The 19,214-nt window shown below is 35.4% G+C and overlaps 2 protein-coding genes and 1 long non-coding RNA gene across 9 annotated transcripts in view; 1 reads left to right on the forward strand and 2 right to left on the reverse strand.

Moving 5' to 3' along the window:
* Positions 1-946: 946 nt before the first annotated feature.
* Positions 947-4,106, reverse strand: LOC7479131 (uncharacterized). The gene is made up of 6 exons (XM_002306987.4): positions 3,935-4,106; positions 3,773-3,827; positions 3,394-3,444; positions 2,961-3,052; positions 2,758-2,835; positions 947-1,440 (listed from the first exon to the last, which is right to left on the reverse strand). Exons 1-6 carry the CDS (start codon positions 3,988-3,990, stop codon positions 1,290-1,292), a joined length of 483 nt encoding a protein of 160 aa, XP_002307023.1. The 5' UTR covers positions 3,991-4,106; the 3' UTR covers positions 947-1,289.
* Positions 4,107-4,499: 393 nt separating this feature from the next.
* Positions 4,500-5,514, forward strand: LOC112327485 (uncharacterized). The gene is made up of 2 exons (XR_002981737.2): positions 4,500-4,901; positions 5,223-5,514. It is a non-coding gene; the product is annotated as an uncharacterized LOC112327485 (long non-coding RNA).
* A 1,372-nt stretch (positions 5,515-6,886) lies between these two features.
* LOC18110142 (uncharacterized) overlaps positions 6,887-19,214 on the reverse strand; it is a 39,540-nt gene continuing 27,212 nt past the window's right edge. For 3 of the 7 annotated variants that reach the window (XM_052452720.1, XM_024600699.2, XM_052452722.1), the window contains 7 exons: positions 12,573-13,298; positions 10,963-11,835; positions 10,032-10,796; positions 8,748-9,578; positions 8,172-8,441; positions 8,004-8,099; positions 6,887-7,919 (listed from right to left, as the gene is read on the reverse strand). In XM_052452720.1, the coding sequence (XP_052308680.1) occupies positions 7,065-7,919; positions 8,004-8,099; positions 8,172-8,441; positions 8,748-9,578; positions 10,032-10,796; positions 10,963-11,835; positions 12,573-13,298 (4,416 nt within the window). In that variant the 3' untranslated portion in view covers positions 6,887-7,064. Of the gene's footprint in view, positions 7,920-8,003; positions 8,100-8,171; positions 8,442-8,747; positions 9,579-10,031; positions 10,797-10,962; positions 11,836-12,572; positions 13,299-13,994; positions 14,502-14,794; positions 16,660-16,821; positions 18,121-19,214 lie in introns of those variants that run through there. The other 4 variants (XM_024600700.2, XM_052452723.1, XM_052452724.1 and 1 more) reach the window with 4 other exon arrangements.

A 19,214-nucleotide genomic window follows, 5' to 3' on the forward strand; every position in this document is an offset into this window, starting at 1 on the left:
TTATTTTAGGTATTAAATTTTATTTTTCTTATTTTTAATATTTTTTATGCAAGGAAAGAGGCTCATTAGATTCTAGTGTAGAAAAAAAATAGTCATTAATGATGATTTCAACCATCAAAATAATTGATATCAGTTTCAATTAGTTTATTTTGACGAGAGGAGTTTTACCTAAGTATTTTTTTCTTCTCCTTGCTCAAGGATGTAGATCTAACCATGAGAATATTTTCATGTTTGTGTTGATTTTGGTTTTTTAAGTTATTTTTGGATTTTTTGAGATCATGAATAAGTTTATTAAGATGTTTAGAGTGTTCTCTATGTGTTTTGATTTAGCAAAAAAAACCAAAAAAATACATCAACTACTATTTTATTTTTTTAAAAATAAAAATTAAATGGACAACATGTCTTCATTTCTTTTAAAAAATTATAAAAACAGTTAGGCTCAGGTGCATGGGTTGGGCTAGAAAGCCCTTGCATCTAGGTTGGTTTTTTTTTAATACTAAGGTATGTTGGGCAATCTAAAAAGAATGTAAATTCTTTTTAAATTTTTTGTTATTTTATATTTGTGTTAAAAAAATTAATAAAATAAATCATTGCATAATCTAAATTAGAGGTTTAACGATTTTTAATCCGTAACATCCAAGCTATTATTTCTTCTTCTTTTTAATATTTTTTTTGTCTAACAATTTTAAACAGTTTTATTATTTGTTATCAATAATATATTTTTTATTTAGCTCAAAACTAAAATAATATAATTTCACTTTTGTTATCACTTATCTGCTTTTACATATAAGTTCAGATTATGTGTTTCCATCTTAAAATTAAATAAAATCCTCATTCAATTCATGATTATTATCATTTTTTTTTAGTTAAAATATATTTTTGCTTCACCCAGCGGATAGTGAAAATACTAGAGCAAGATCTACATGTCATGGCATTGAAACGCAAATCAAACAAGGTCAGAGTAAGTTCAACATAATCAAAATATCCGACTCTAAATTCTTGCACAATGACATTACCCTGATACATGTTCTACAATAAACCTTCAATTTGTACAGCAAAAATCACCCTTCTACAATAGCAAGAAAAGAACAATCATTTTGATCCATATTGGAACCTTCTTATCTATGTTCTCCCAAAAACTGGGGCAATAAACAGTGAGAGGTAAAATGATGCTGCATTCATATAATTCAGGTATCAAACTGTTAATAGCACAGCATGAGAAGGAGGTATTGAAGGCTAACAGCTTAGCACAAACACAACACTGCAAGCAAAGGCTAATGATTTTTGTATCATATCTCAGGATCAGAGCTTTTTTCTTCTTTAGGGGGTGCAAACTGCCTGGTAAGCCGTGATCTTGTCCAGGGATCCAAAGGAGCTCTCTGTGGTGGTTGAGGGGTTGGTGGTTTGGACTGTCTAAGCTCATTTTCTCTGTCAATAAACCTGTCCAGATATAAAAATATAAGAATAAACTAGTAGGCGACCCTCAACAAACTCTTGGAAAAAAATCGACACCAATTAATGATATCATTTCTAAAAACACCAGATGTTGGCTTTGGAGACATTGCTTACTTCACGACCTCAAAGATTACACAACAGCTTTTTAACTCCCTTTGAAAGATTTGAAAGTGAAAGGCATCGTCCTCAATATACTTCGATATTAGTTTATTCTGATGCAAGAAGTATACTCGAGTGCATTTGGCCATCCATTGTGTCTGGGAAAAGCTTATTGATTATTTACACCAGTTGTTGAATGCCAGCTTTGCCCATTTTTATGGAGAATGTATACTTCAACCAATAAATATAACCTTCTAGCAAGGACAATTTAACAATCTAATGAGTAGAAAATTTCAAATTTCATTTTTTCAATAATAGCATGATTAGCAATTCTTACTAAGACTTGAAATTTACTGCTGAACAGAACACCTCCCAGGTGCCTATCACACATTTATTTCTAAGGTGACACAGCAAAACTTCAGCTTTGGGCACAGATAAACTAATAATTAGTTCCATTCTCTTATTTCATTTATTTGTATAGGTATGGAAATTTTGCTGATGACATTATTGACCCAAATTGCAGAATGGAGAATAAAGGGATCGTCTACATGAGGAAATATAAAACCAAGGCAATCAGAATAAAAAGCCCTCCAATTCCCTTATAATTTTTGGACAGAGAAACAGTGCACAGACCCTCTAGCAGTACTCTATAGGGATGTTAGTAACAAAATCCTATCCTTGCAGTTCTTTAAAACTTTAATGCTATTAACATTCATATTACTTCCAGAACTAGCATCAACAGGTTCCCTTTTGATATAACAATTACCATTACCATTAGCTTTTGCATTTTGACTTTTAATTCAAGTAATGGACTCCAATAGTAAACCAACTCTACATAAGCTGCAGAGATGAACACAATAGTTGTCAGACAGCTGGAAAGTTGTAATCTATGTTTTACCGGGAAGAAAGTTCATGAACTTCAACTGAAAGTAATATTAGGTTTCCCCTACAAGTATTCATATAAGCATTTAAACCAATTTTATTTGATTTCAGTAATCCCTTGGGTTTCATATGGAGGGTGTTCCTTAAAAAAAAAATAAAAATTCAGACCATTCATTCCATAGAATTCTTTGTAATAAAACAATTACTTTCATCACAGTTTATCCAATTGGAGAGTGCAGCAGTTGTGCAAAAGGAGTGGAAACAAAAATAACAAGTCTTCAAGTGATAAAAACAGTTTAGAATTGGCAATAAAGGTCTTACTCAATGTAGGCCATTGGTGCAGCATCACCAACTCTTATGCGAGTTCGAAGCATCCTTGTGTAACCACCTGCTCTGTCCCTGAAACATCAATACATACCATAAGCCCTTCTATTAAAATAATACAGATAGAACTTAGATGGATAATAACATCTAAAAAGTTACACAGATAGAACTTAGATGAATAATAACATCTAAAAAATTACTTGTAACGGTAAGCCATTTCAGAAAACAGCTTGTGAATGACATCATCCCCTCTCACAAATGCCGCAGCACGCCTTGCAGCACAAAGGGACCCCTGTATTTTTTATGAAATACAATAAGTAATGATAGACGGGGGGAAAGTGATCAGAAGAGACGGGTTTATAGATTAAAAGCTCATTTTCTTTTGCACTGACTGATACCAATCAAAAAGTTCCTTTTTACTAGAACTCAGTTTTTCTGTTCCAATTACATCTAAAGAACAATCTACATATTCATGCAACCTCATAACAAGCAATGACAAGAAGACTGCAAATTGCCAGTGATGGTGTTCATGTTAACAATGTCATCAATAATGTTGATTATTCTATCCCTTTCACGTGCTCAATCACTACTAACCATAAACAAGCTGATTCATATAACCAAGTTATTACACACCTCTTTCCCAAGCTGTACCATATTATCTGCAAGACGTCGAATCTCTTTTGCCTGCAAAATCATAAATAAAAATGGAAATCCTATCACCATCATTACCAAACAATTTCTTTCATCGCCCTCAATTTGCATCATTCACCACCAAAAATCCACTCAAAGCAGCAAACTTTTTGTACAAAACAAAAAATCAGCTAAACCCAGATATTCTGAACATCATTACTCAATGTTTCAATCAACTTCCTCATAAATCAAACAAAAATGAAAAACCCATGGATTCTTCAGTCTCAAATCGTCAAAATAATTAAATCTTTATTGCCGATATAACATCCAGGTATATAAACCCTACAAAAACCCTATAGATGAAGAGTTAAAAAAATCCAACCTTTGCAACAGTGGTTTCAATTCTCTCATGTTTGATCAACTGGGACACCAAAGTTCTGCAAATTAATAAAAACATCATAAATAACGATTTTGACTGGATTAATACAAAATTAGAAGCAAACTTTTTTTAAGAAAAAAAATAGAGAGAAAAGAAATGAAGAACCTGAGCATGGACATACGATGACCAGTGGGTCGATTTAGCTTTCTGAATTTCGTCATTTTCTAGAGAGAGAGAGAGATAGAGATAGTGGGAAAATCTCAGTTCTGGGGAGAGAATGATAAACCCTACCAGCAGGTCTTAACTTAAGATTGCAATAGCAATGCAAGCAGCGGAGAAGAAGGGAAAGTTTCACTGTTGAAGTATTGATGGGCTTTTAATTTGGACTACACTGGTCCAAAATGGGGTGTTGCTGGGTTGGACTACTTTTTTAAAAATTAAAATCTCAAGTAAGATATCAAAAATAATTTTAAATTAATTCTCTAATATACCTATGGATTTAAACTAGCCAATAGCATATTTGTTATTTTATTTTTTAAAGTATTTTTTTATTTAAATATTTTAAAATAATATATTTTTTTATTTTTTAAAATTTATTTTTAATATCAGCAAATTAAAATTATCTAAAAATATTTAAAAAATTAAATTAAAATAAAAAAATTAATTTTTTTTAAAAGGTTGAAATTCACTCAGAAACTGTGCCTAGTGTTCCAGTGCTGTGCATAGTGATATGGTGGTGAGGAACCACTTGAGAACAGGAAACATGAGAACTTCCATTGTTTCTCTGTGATGGTTACTGCATTGGGCACATAAAATCCAAGGAATGAGAATAACAGGAAATATGCTTATTTTTGTAAATCAGAGCCGGCCCCTCGTAAGAAACTAACATAACAATGATTTTTGGCTTCTTTCTTGACCTCATCCATGGAAGTTGTACTATAAAAATATGAGGTATCATGGGAAGTCATATCTCACTGCAGAAGGAGAATCCACTGGCGAGGAGGGAAAGAGCAGAGGAAAAGGAAGGAAGACACTGAAATGGCGAACCACAAACCAGCCTTGTTCCTCAGCTCAATTTTGATGCTCTCGCTTGTCCTCGCTGTCTCCATGGCTGAAAGCCGAATTCTTGGATGTAAGTATTTGAATATGGGTTCCACACTAATTTTTATATTAGCAATGGATTGAGTACAAAAATGGATTCGAACCTGTTCGTATTTCATTTTTTTATGAGAATACTATTAATCTACAAGCTCATTGATTCGACCCGATTCCATATTCAAAATGTTATGCATGGACATTTGCATCTGCAGAGTATAGTTATTAACTCGAGTCTTGAAATAAGCCGGGTTTGATAGTAGCATTTTATGTTGCTTGCTTGTGTGAAGGCATTCGATAAATTCTTTTAAAATGTTGACCCCATTTTTTTTTGTCAACGTTAAAAATTGACAAGCAGTGACAGGATCCCTCAAGGGCAAGACTCCAGAATGTGATGAAGTGTTTGGAGTGGGAAGTGGAGACAATTGCTTTGACATTACACAAACATTCAATTTGACCACCAAATTGTTTGACTCTATCAACCCTAATCTCAACTGTGATGCTCTCTTCGTGGGTCAATGGCTATGTGTTGCAGGATCAGCTTGAAGACTGAATTAAGTTGTTAATCAGTTGCTTATCCTTTCCAAGGCATCTCGAAATAAACAAGTATTGTATGAATAAGGAGATTATGAACTCCATTTATTTCCTTGGATCATTGATGTTTTGTTTTTGTTCTTAAACAATAAAATCGGCCATGGATACAGAAAGAACAGAAGCTTGTACCTGGATAAAATAGTTCAATAATGCTTCACGATGACAAAACTTTCCAGATTGGTTAAGCTTTCCAGCTGAACAAAAATTCTAGGTTAGGTACAAAAACAGATACAAAAAGATATAAATGGTTTTTGTTGGAAAGATAGAGACAAAAATATAAAATAAATATGTTTTTAAAATAATTTTAAAATGAATTTTTATCTTTTAAAATAGAAAAATATGTTCTTTTAGTATACTATCTCGATATCTTGTGTCTCGAAGACACAATTAAGTGCTATTTTTAAAGTTGAATACTTCAATGATCATAAAATTGCTCAAACTAAGCTTTCTATTTTCACCTTATTTTTTCATCAATTTGTTAATAAAACCTCCCCTTTGTTATGAATTGTATCAACTGAGCGTATGCGTATTTTTCATTTTAGCCAATTTAGTACAATTTTTTCACTATTTGAGTCATCATTATGATTTTATTTTATTGACGTGGATGTCCGGGCTAGTTTATGCGTACTTTAGCTAATCTCACGAGTCCTGAAGTTAACAATCATGTAACCCTCTAATGACTCTGAGGTTTATGAGATTCGAACTGATGACCTGTAGGGAGCAAAATCTAGAACCTGACCAGTTGAGCTACACCCCTCAGGGTTAATGAACTTTACTTTCTCATGTGTTAGTATCATCACCTGCCCGACCCCCTCTCTTCCGAGTAGATTAACAGAGGACTTTTTCATGGATTCACGATTTTCAGAGACGATGAATTACATAGCATTCGCAATTACATGAACAGCAAGTGGTTGCTTCAAGGCCAAAACCCCAGAATGTGATCGAGGGTTTGGAGGAGGAAGTGGTGACACTTGCTTTGACATTTATACAATCGTTCAACTTGACCACTGAATTCTTTGACTCTATAAACCCAAATCTCAAGGTTCAATGGCTATGCGTAGCTGGATCAGCTTAAAGACTGCATGAATACGTTGCTGAGTTAATTACTCATCCTTTCCAGGGCATCTACTGTATGTACAAGGAGATTAAGAACTCCATTTAGTTCCTTGAAAGATTATTGTTTTCTTTCTTTCTTTTTTTAACTACAAATTACATCATGGTGTTGATCTATAAGTAAACTTTGTTCTTGTTATGAAATTTCTTTTTTTCACTGAGAAAAAAAGACTATCACTATAAATTAATCATTCATCTTTTGTCAGAATGTGTATGTGTAACAGAGACTTTCGAAAAGAAATACATCCAGCTTAAGTATAAATTAATAACAACCTGAACTTAGTCAAAGGAGTCAAACTTCATTGCTGACAGAAATTGTAGAGCAAAATATGATTTGATTATTAAAGCCTGTTTTAAGGTTTACAAAGGGTGATCGTAACTTAATAAATTTGATTACAAGACAAAGATAGTGATTCAATGTATATGGTTTATGGCAACAAATAATTGCAAAAGTAATCACCATCTCGAAAGTAAATCCCAACAACTTAACTGCTCAAGCAAATAAGCTTCGAATCTTACCCCAATAATCATTGGAATTGTTGGTTCTATTCTCAGCTTCATTTTGTTGTCTCAAAGCTTCTGGAAGAGCTTTCATGTGCGTTTCTAGTTCAGCTTTCCAACTGATCAGCTGTGTACGGAGATCGTCTGCATCTTCTCGGATGTGAATTTCTTCTTCTGCAATCTCATCAAGTCTCTTTTTCAATGCTTCCCTCTCTGCAGCAAGACTGCTTGCATTGTTGATAAGATCTCCATAATGGTTCTTGAGGTCAGAAATTCCTTTTTTCTTATCTTCAATGGAACATTTCAGTGCACTTGTCCTATCAATTTGGTGCTCGTACAATGGGTAGTTGGACACTAGACTATGAAAATTGTCAATGTAAGCTTGAATGATTTCTAACTGCTGAGAATTTAGGAGATCACTTTTCTTTAGATTCTTCATTGTAGCTAGCAACAGGAGGCCATCAGGTGATCTTGCTACTTCCGTCAGGGGTTTCAATAAGATTTTCTTTATCAAACCCATAGAGTAGACATGACTCTCGGGGCTCCCAACATCAGACTCATAAGATTCAGTATGTGTATTTGCACTTGATTCAGGCTGCGAAGAAGACACAGGACATGGTCTGACCAATTGTTCCATGGTAGCAAATAGAGACTCGATTTCTGTAATTGTTTCTGAAGTTCGTCTCGAGGAAGTGTGAGATGCGAGCTTCTGAGTGGAGGTTTCATTGGTTGAAGATGCAGAAGTTGATGCAAGAGATTGTTCTCCAGCACTGGGAGGAGATACAAGAACAATGCTTTTTTGCTGACTTGAAGAAGCAGTCATAAATTGGTCTTGCGGGAATTCCTTCTGTAGTAATTTCAGTTTTTCTTTAAGTATCATCTAAGAAGAAAAGACGGTGCTTGAATGGTTTAATTTGAAATAGAGAATTACCTCGTCAGTTGCTTGAGAATCATTTTGAACTTGCTGAGAGATGGGAGCTTCAATGTCAATGGGAGCTAGGGGACTCTGACCTTGTTCACGATCCTCCTGCGTTCAGGATGTGGCAAGCTTTTCAAGATCATGTCAGGAACAGTGCAACTAAAAAGAAGAGACAGCTACCTTATCATTCAAAGTTGCCTGGGAATCTTGGTATATTGAGGTCACTTGAGGGCCTGGTTTCATCAATCCATTTCTCATGGCCTGTTCTTTGATAACAAGATTAGTGCTTGTTTCGATGACAGGATGGGAATCTTTTCCAGCATCTGGATTCTCATTCACGTGCAAATTCTCAGAAGCTGGTCCTTCAGAGACAGCATACATTTGATTTTTATGTGCTGCAGTTGTCTCACGGGCTAAGCTGGGCTGCCTAGATGAGCTTGGCAATTTGGACTGTGCCATGCCATAACCCAGCAAATGAAATTGAGTTGGAAATGAGTCAACTAAAGAATTAGAGGTCACTACACAAAGAGGATTTGAATGGATAGAGGAGCTTTTTGTTGACTCCCTATGTGAAGCTGTATCGTTACATTACTTAAGAGTCACAGTATGGTGAAAGCAGTAGAAATTTAACAAGATTATTCGTTAGTTTTATGTTGGCAGAGTAGCTAGACATTAGTTGCTCATGTTTTCTGGATCCAGGAGAAAAGGAAAACAAAATCTGGACTAGGCAACTAAATTTGGCAAAAGAATTCATACCTTCTTCACGAACAAGTTATGTATAGTCAAATTAAGGTCATCCTTCCAGAATCCTGTGCTGTCTCCTTCTGTTAATTGTACTCTCTCTAGCTTTGGGGTGTTTATGACTCCCCGGGAAAACAATTCCATCTTCGGGCACTGATCTATGAATACTCTCTCCAATGAAGGAAACATCAATGCACAGTTTTGCATGTAGAAGCTTGTGAGGCTTGGTAAGCAGTGAAATGCCAAATTTTCCAACTTATGAAAAACGATCTCATTTTCTGCTTCATTTTCGTCGTCTGCAACTACTACTTCAATCGTTTCACATTCGACTACACTCATGCTAGTGAGTTGCACAAGATTTTTAGCTGTTGAGGAAGACATCAAACTTGCTAGCCCATTACATTTTGAGACTTCCAAAGTCATCAGGCATCGGAAAGATACCGACATTGGAATTAAAGTTTTCAGTGTGCCACATTCAGATACTCGAAGAATTTCTAGATTTTGGAAAATTTGACATGCCTGCGAGCTTTCTTTCGACAGATGCATGAGTTCCGGCAGCTTAGACAGCTCCAATACTCTTAGCTGAGCAAAGACCTGGTTCGGCCTGCTACTCATCTCTTCAAGCCGGACTATTTCTTCGAAAGAAGCATCACACACAACAAGGCTCTCTAAAATGTTGAATCTCTGAAGGAACCAGGATGGAAAATCAACACAATCAATGGGAAAGTGGACGAGTTCAAGAACCTTTAGTCGGCAGAAGAACTCGGTCCGAAATTGGCCACACTGTGTCACCTCCATGATAGCATTCCAATCCACTCTCAATTTCTTCAATTCTGGAAATGCAACCTGCAAACCAATCCAAGACATAAGAAAGTAGGATTTAGTGTCCCTTTAATGTACAGGATATTATTGCCTAAACTGGCAGGCTCCCACCACCAACCATTACCATCATTTAATTCAAGTCAACTTGTGTATATTGCAAAAACAAAAGAAGAACTCATGAATATGTTATATTTCATATTCTCCCAGAATGGAAACCTGGATAATTGATTCAGCACCATGGTTAGAAGAGTGAATAATGAAATTATTTTTAGTTGGTTACTGTTCCAGGATTATGAGGTTCAACATCTTACATATATATCTATCCTTTGATGGTTACATCCATTATTTACATTATTCTACCAATGTTTTGCTTTCAGAATGATTTAATATATAACCAGAAAAACAGAGTCACTATAGTATGTATTAACATCTACAACATGGGGAATTGGTGAAAGAGGCTTGAGTAGACAAACTGACCTTATAGGTGAGAAGTGCAGTGAAATTATAATTGTCTCCCTGACCTTGCCTCTGCTCTTTTCCTTTATCAACTGAATTAGGCTCCGGTTCCTCTATAAGGGAGGAGATGAAGATCTTCATATTTGGACAATCATCTATGCAAATCTCTTCTAACGATGTAAGATTCAGAACACCACTTCCTGAGTAGATATTGCTTAACTCAGGTAAAGACTCGAGAATGATCACTTTTAGTACAGGAAATATGATTTTATCCATTGCTTCTTCTTCCCCTGCTCTCTCCTTGGTGATGATTTCTTCCATCTTGTCACAGTTTCTTATTACAATTTTCTGGAGATGCACAAGGCTCAATGCCATCGATGGTGTAAATATATTTCTCAAGCTGCTACAGTCATGAACTTCTAGAAAATTAAGGTTTCTGAATTCCAGAATTCCTTGAGGATCTGTGTTACATATATGTCTCAACCTTGATAAACCAATCAAGTTCAATTCATATAAAAGGGGTAACCAAACCCTCCCTTCCTCTGGACTAATACCTTTCAAATCAAATACCCCTTCTAGTAAATCACAGTTTCTCACTTGCAGTTCCTGCAAATCGTTCATAAACTGTAGCAGAGTGGAAGGTAAAGCATCGAGCGAATAACAGTATTCATCCACCGTGAGGTTTGTTAAATTTCTGAAGAAGTTGAAAGGAAGTTGGCATTGCCATCTCTCTTTCAATTGAGGAAAGTCAGATACCTTTAGCCTCTTTACACCATCAAATCCAACCTGCTCCAATCCAAATTATTGCATTAGTTAAAAAAAAGAAGAAGAAGCTAAATTGCTGAAGCACCTACTCATTCCTAGAAGAAAAGGAAAAATGAATATTTGAATTATTATGAAAGAGGAGCAAGAATCAAGCCATGCTCATAATACAGGAGTTATTGATACATACCATTTCTGTGTATAAGTGTTGTATGGTAATATCAAGATTACCATGCCAATGCACTCTATTCTTAGAATACTTTTTCCAGTGTACTCCCAGCAGCTTTGGCGTGCTTAACACTCCTGGAGAGAAAATTCTCATATTAGGACATTCTTCGACAACCATTTCTTTCAATGATGGAAATCTGAAGGCATAATTTCCAAAGCAGAAGCTTGTGAGATTCTGTAAATCTAGAAGTTCCAAATATTCTAGTTTGCTGAAAATGATCTCATCATCTGCTTCATCTCCTCCCTGTCTTGCCACCACTACTGTCACTTTTTTGCAATGAGCTATGGTCAACTTAACAAGTTGCACAAGACTTTTAGCCGTTGATGATGTAAACAAGTTCAATAATCCAAGGCACGACTGTATATCCAGAGTTGTTAAATTTTGAAAACACACATAAGATGGTGCTAAACTGACCAAACTGTGACAATCCTCTACTTTGAGAGTCTTAAGATTGTGAAGAATGGGAGCTAGCAGGTGGTCTTGCTTCCATATATGTTTTATATCATGAACTGCATGTATTGTTAAATTTTTTAATCGTGCAAGTGCACGTCTCTCTTCACCAACAACTTCTCTGATCGATGGTAGCTTTTTGAATGAACTATGCCCTTTGTACAGGAATAGCTTTTTGAAAGAACTATGTGTCACGGATAGTGTTTCAAGATTCCGTAATCTTTGCAGGAAACCGAATGAGATAGGATCTGATTTAACACCAAAATCGTGTAACTTTAGAACTTTCAATGAGGAATAGCACTCTATTGGAAGTTGGTGATGCCAAATGATTGAAGCAGTTGTGTTCTTGCCACCTAATGACAATTCCTCCAGGTTGGAGATCACCTGCAACACACTCAAACAAAAGCAAAGTGGGAGTTGATATTCTGTCCAAATAAAAGTAATTTCACCTGCATTAATTTACACAATGGGAAAGAGAAAAAAAAGGAAAATTAAGCGCTCACGTACCAATTTAGTATCTAATCAGCAAAAAATGCACTGAAGGGTCTGATCCCATGAGGGACCTGATTCATTTTACCTCTTTTAAGGGTGAAAAGAACCATCTGACATGATATTAGTTATTCCATCTAAACCAAAATTTCTCTATATTTCTTGTAGAAACTTGTTGTAAGTTGAGTTACTAACCAGCAACAAGGAAAAACAAATAAAGTAAAAAAGGGAAGAGAAGTTAGTGCTATGCTATATCATATTTCTATCAAAGTTTTACTTGATTTCATTCCAAGTGCATTTGGCGCAGAGTCTAGACTGTTCCGACGATATTCATGGCCATTGGAACAGCCTTTCAATGAGAAGCAGATGTTTGATATTATGCAGCCAATAACTCGGAACATATTGCTTTGCACAGTGAAAGTTTGGAAAAGAAAAGGAAAAGCTTTGTGCAGAGAAACGTTCATTTTTCATATTTTTTTTCTCAAATCCAGGAACTGACCCTTAAACTATCACTTCCAATGAATATGATGGTAATACAATTGAAATATGTTGAGGCATGAAAGTATCACAGGTTTTTGAATACCTCAGAGAAGAAGTGAAAGGAAAACAGAAGGCATAATTTAGATTCATACCTTTTCGACGAAGAAGAGAGGTTGTTGAGCCGGGATACCAAGTTGGACTTCCCCTTGAGTTTCTTGAGATTTAAGAAATTTGGAGCCGAATAATGCTACATTGCAGCAATCAGACACCGCCAACCTTTTTAACATGGGAGATTTCCAAGTATGTTTCCCTGGATATAAGTTCCTGAATTCTGGTAATTCTTGAAGTTTCAATGAGGTTAGCAGCGGAAACACAAAACAATGGGCTGCTTCACCATTGTCCACCTTCACAATAATTTCCTCCAGTTTCCCACAATGCTCTATCTTGAGTTTTTCGAGTTGCACAAGTTCTCTAGCTATAGAGAAGGGAAACAGATTCTTCAATACATTACAATCAGAAACCTTTAATGCATGTAGATTTTGGAAGCTGAGTATTCCTTGAGGATCTTTATTCCATATATGCTTCAGTTTGCCTAGTCCAATCAAGGACAAGTCTCTTAACTGAAGGGAACCAGATGCACCAGTTTCTTGAAGGTCAAAGATCTCTTCTAAGAAAGGACAATGACGGATATCCAACATCTCTACCATCCGGAATGTTTCTAGCAAAATTGATGGGAAAACCCTCACTAGCCTTTTACAGCTAGAAATTGTTACTGATTGTAGTTGACAAAAGGAATCTTCAGCTAGTTGGTTGTGCCACATCTTTTCCAAGTTCTCTATGTGGGAAATTTTGATTTCAGCTAGGCTAGGGAATGCAACCTGCAAGGTCCATCTGTCTTTGTTAAGCACAATAAACATGCCTGTAATAATAAATAGAACATATACGAAAGATCTATATATGAAGAAGGTAAACTATGAATAAATGGAAACCTGTGAAGACAGAACCAAATTTCTTATATCAGTTGATCCTATATATGAATTTGATTTAAGAAAATCAAAACTATGTATTAAATGGAAATCAAATGGATAAGTAGTCATATGGAAAAAAATTGCTGATTAAACCATAAAACTAAGAACCTTTTTTAAAGAAAATTGGGCATCAAATTAAAATGTAAAAGAATAGATAAAAAATGGTCAGTTAAAAGTATTACCCTGCAAAAAATTGTCCTTCTGATTAAAGAAGAGAAAGGCTTACACTTTACAGCTTCGGTGGTCTATCAGTCCTTTTAGACTTCAAAAATTTGACATTTTAATTAACCTTTATGAAGACCGATCACAGGTAAATTAATATAAAAATAACAGAAATTTTGGTTGACTTATTTTAGATTTGTAACACTATCTTGAAATTTTTCCTTAAAATTCATAAAGCTTTATGTTCTTTCATATTCTTTTCAATAGTACTGAAGAGAGGGATTACGACCTCGATCACCTTTCAGAATCTGAAATGATTCGAGCTTTGATATATGAAGTGAAAGAAGGAAGGGCGAAAGAGAGGAGAATAGAAGAAGAGGTCACCTTTTCATCAAAGAGAGGCTGAACGGCATTGTGGTCACTCTCCCTTGAATGCAATTCTCCAGGTTCAATGTCAACTGTCATGTTCGCGCTATCGGGACAGGAGATGAATGTCTTAAATTCAGGGCAATAACAAATGTACAGTTGTTTCAACACTTTACACTTGATCAGCGAGCCAGCACAGAACCATGTGAGTCTTGGAAGATCAGAGAGCTCAACATCTTCCAGTTTATCAAAGCACATCTCGCTCATCATTTCTCCTTCTTCCACTCCTTCTACAGATATTATCTCTTCCATGGACTTGCAATTACGTACAGTAAGATACTTGAGTTGCACAAGACTTTTAACCATGGAAGGAGAAAACAGATATTTCAGGCTGTGGCAATCATCCACATATAATGTCTGTAAATTTTGAACAGGAAATGTATTTTCCCGATGAAGCTGGCCATGCCATATCTTTTCAACGTTGATAGAGACCAATTCCAACTTCTTCAGTTTCGGGATAAGAATCTGCATGTAATATTTTTGTTTTATTAAGGACATTATTCTCAAAGTCAAGGACATGAAATAGTTTCCGTCTATAGGAAGAAGGTATGATGGATTGAAGTATTAAACTGCAAACAATATCATTACTGAAAACTTTGAACAACAGTCATAATTTTATCACTAGAAATTTCTATCAATTGGCAATTGTACGAGCTTTTTTAGTTTCTTATCCACTATTTAAACATCCAACCAATCTAAAAACCTAAATTTATAAAGAAGGTATATTATACATAGTTGAATGAAAACTATGTAGGTACCTTTTCACAGAAAAGCTGGAGAGGATTTCTCGGCTCATCCTCTGAAATTTCTTTAGATTGCAATCCCACGCTAGTTGCCACTGGATTCAGTTGAGCTTGACAGAGTCGAGATGTCTTCTCTCTGGAGCAAAAGTTTTTGAGATGCGGCAAACACCGAAGCGATAGTGAGCTCAATTGATTGAACTCCATCACATCAATTTCTGTACAAGAGTCTTCAAATTCATCACCTTCCTCAGCAACAATCTCTTCCATGGTTAGGCAAAACGAAATATTGATGGTTTGAAGTTGCGAAAGTCCTCGTGCAATGGAGAATGGGAAGAGATGCTTCAATTTAACACAGTTCCCCACTTCTATGATTGTTAGTTTCCTGAAAGACTCTGCTGTGAGAATGCCATGGCAAAGTTTCTCCAAGGATACCAAATTGTAGAGAAACAAAGACTCCAACACAGGGAAGACATGAGAAGGAACCTCGCTGCTAGTGTTAATAATATATTGAGTATCAGAACTATTGTGGAGATGGAGGTGCCGCAGTTGTAGAAATCCTTCCGTGTCTAGTTCAGAGACGACATTATTAACACCCTTTAGTTCAAGTAAATACAAATCTTGAGTTCTCTTCAACAACATTAGAACACCATGCTCCAAATGACTGGCGCATGTGTTGAGCCTGAGCTTCAATGTTCTCAAGCTCTGATAAACACCATCCCAATCCCAGACATCTCCAATAAATATTCTGAATCTTTCTAATCTTTTAGAGAGCATGCCTTTTGACATAACATGAGAATCTAGAACATGTATGTCCACATTTGTCAAGTGAGGCAAATGATCCAATTCAACAAGACTGGCATTGTCCTCCCCTTCAGTAGCCCAATGATGGAAGCTGTTTCCCATACACAATTCTTCTAGCATGGACAAGTTTGAGAAGATATTTGGTGGAATTACGTCAAGTTCAAAACAATCACTCAAATCCAACATTCTCAGCTTAGTCAACTGCCCTATTTGAATTGGCAAATGCTTAATATTAGATTTGGCAAAGCTGAGAATTTCCAATTTCTTCAGCTCCCCAATGTCAGCTATCTCTCCCAATGAAGATTGATGAAGACACAAAGTTCGAAGGTTTTTTAGGAAATGAAGAGGTGAAGGCAAAGACACAAGAGAAATGTTAGTCAATACTAAGACTTTCAGTTTGTGCATTCCTCTACATATGTTGCTACTTATTTCTAGAGAAGGATCCTCACTCCTTACATGTAAAAATTTAAGTTGTGGGTACTCCATCTCTCTAAGAAGCTCGATATTAGAACTTAACCAAATTTCTTTATACTTCTTTAACATATTCTTAGCAGACCATTTTGGTTCAACCTCATCACCCCCAACAAATACGTGGCAGTCTCTAAAAGCAATTGATATAGCAACATCACGCACAGCATCATGCATAGAAAATTGCCAATCGCTATGATTTTCTAGCAACAATCCAGAGGCCTTGAGTTTATGAACCAACGAATGCACTCTGTCTTGTGCTTCTTCAACTGTAACAAAGCCAGAAAACAAGCCCAAACCCATACCATATTTCAACAAGTCGCGAGTGGATGCATTATAACCCATTCGACTACAAAGAAGAAAAGTTGATTTCAACTCCTTACTTTCAAGATGATTATAACTTAGTTCTATAGCCGCATAAACATCTTCCTGCACTCCTGCGAAGTTTCTTGGAGATGGTCTCTTTAGTTCCCGTAATGCATTCTTCCACTGGGACAAGTTCTTGTTCTTCAGAGCTCTTGCAACAGTTACAATGGCCACCGGTAAACCTGCACACATTTTGGCCACCTCAATTGCCAAGGATTGCAAATCTGGATGTTCAACGTGATCTCCTGCTAAGTAGTAATATAGGTTACTGTTAGCTTTTCTCTGGTTCATGGAAGCAGTTGCTTATACTCACTAGAAAACAAATGATTAACATTTTAGATTTTTGTATTTGCGTGTCTACTAGGTAGTGATATATGGTATTGATAGATGAAAAAAAAATTAATCACCTGCCATCTTTTTGAACAACTCCCACGTTTCTTCTTCAGATAAAGCATTGATGGGAAAGTTCTTTTGAATATCCATTCCACAAGATAAAACATCAAATTCCCTCGATGTCACCAGCATCTTGCATCCTTCGTGTTCATCCTTGAGTGGAATCCCAACTGCTTCTAAATCAAGACTCTTCCACAAATCGTCTAGAATAATAAGAATTTTCTGCTCTTGTTTCAACCTCTGGCGCAATCGACCAGCTCTTCCACATTCACTTTCCTCATCAAATTTTAGAGAAAGCTGGTCTGCAATCTGCCCTTGAATTTTCTTGATGTCTTGGGTTTGGGTTATAGTGGCAAACACTACCTGGTTAAATAATTTCTCCTGAATGGCTTGTCTAGCAGCCTCTTTTACCAGCGTTGTCTTCCCCATACCACCCATTCCATACACCCCAACCATGTTCACATCAGCAGTTGTTAAGGCATTCATAATTTCCTTCAAAACGGGTGTTCTTGATGGCATGGCGTCATAACTTCTGATAGATATAGCTTCCATCCCTTTTGGAGCAGCTCGATGGGAAACTGTGCTGAAACCATCTCTTTCATCCAGGAGGCTGGCAACAAAGCGTGTTTCCGCCTTTGCTTTCTTGCTACACTGGTATCGTGCCTTGAGATCCGGACACAATCCGATGAAGCACTTCTTTCTCGCTCTATCTTCATCTTCCAAAATCTCCCTTTCCACTTTTTCTGAAGCTTCTTCCACAAGAGATAGCCACTTTATAACATCCTCAAGAATTGCTTCCCCATTGTTTCTGGCATCGTCAACTAAATGCTGCACCCTCAGCTGGGCACTTTTCAACTTCTTGACTTCCCTCTTCAGATTTTCAAAGTTGTGATTGTATTTCAAACAATGATTGATCTCACGTGCAATTGGAACAACGGTGTGCTGGGAAACAACGCCGATGGTGGAAATAATGCTTTCCAGAACCATTCTCTCTCCCCTTTTCCTCTGATTTTCTTCGTTTCCTTTCTTTCTCTTTTGGTCGTAGGTTGGTTACAAAATAACGCAAGAAGTAGGACATCAAGGCAGAAATAGAAGTACAAAGGACGAACCTCACTGTTAAATGACAATGGTCCAAGATGATCTGAGCATGGCAATGCCTTCCCTAATACTGCAAGTGTTGTTAACTACTCAAGCAACATCAACAACAACAGCCACAACCCACAAGTCGGAGATTCCAAGTTTTACTTTTTATTAATGTTTTTTCAAATAAATTTAAGAGGTTAATCAGAGCAACATGAAAAGAGAAGAAGTTTGTCAATGATAATAATCATAATAATAAAGATTCCATCAAAAGTGTTATTTATAGCATCATCAGTCAATAAAAATCAGCACTACAAGGAAACAAGAAAGGCAAAAAGAAACAACTCGACGCGTCCCCTGCTGGGGTGTCTAATATTGAGTAGCGGGCCGGTTATCAAGCCCTATTAGCTATCATCTCTAGATTTACATATTAATAAATATGTGGCTTTAAAATTTATAAAATTTGAATTAGTAATTTTTAATCTGATAAATTAAACTAGTGATTTTAAAATTTATAAAATTCAAACTAATAATTTTTAAAAAATAAATCTAAAACCTAACCAATTATACAATACCTTCTAAAATTCAAACATAATATCTCTTATTTGGATTGGTTCAGTCAACAATGGTGGGAGGAACAATTGTCATGGGATTACTTTCACGTCTCCACTTTTATTTCTTTTATATATTACTGTAGATGGTATATGTAATTTTTTTTATTTAATCTGTTTTTTAAATATTTTTTTAGTGATTTTATTTTAATTAAAAATCAATTAATTTTAATATTTTTTTAAAAAATAGGATTACAAAAAAGAAAACTGATTTAAATCATCAAAATAGATGAAATTTATAAAAACAATTTTAGCAAAATCAGATGATATATTGTCTGTCTAAAGTGCAATGAAAAAAAATCAGGGTCCAATCGTGAGGGCTTGCCTTGACAACAACGTTTTATCCCCTTTTTTTTCAATTAATGGTTCTTTTTATTATTTATTTTCAAAACAAAATTTATATTTCAATTAATATTTCTTCTCTCTTTTATTTTGTTTAGAGAGCTACTTTTGAATAAGAGTGATTTTTTTGTTATGTGTTTAATTTTTGAAGAGATTTTTCTGATTCATTTGTAATTTTTTTTATCTTTTATATAGATGAACTATATTTAAAAAAAAATGTGTAGTTTCAGATAATGTTTCTAATATGTATAGTATTGCATAATATTTTTATTTTATTTTTATTTTATTCAATTAATTGAATGTATTTGTTTATTTTTATTATCGTTTGGTTGAATAAAAAAATTTTAATATACAAAATGCAGCAAACATGACTG

The sequence above is a fragment of the Populus trichocarpa genome, chromosome 5 (genome assembly GCF_000002775.5).
Source record: "Populus trichocarpa isolate Nisqually-1 chromosome 5, P.trichocarpa_v4.1, whole genome shotgun sequence".
NCBI classification, from domain to species: domain Eukaryota; kingdom Viridiplantae; phylum Streptophyta; class Magnoliopsida; order Malpighiales; family Salicaceae; genus Populus; species Populus trichocarpa.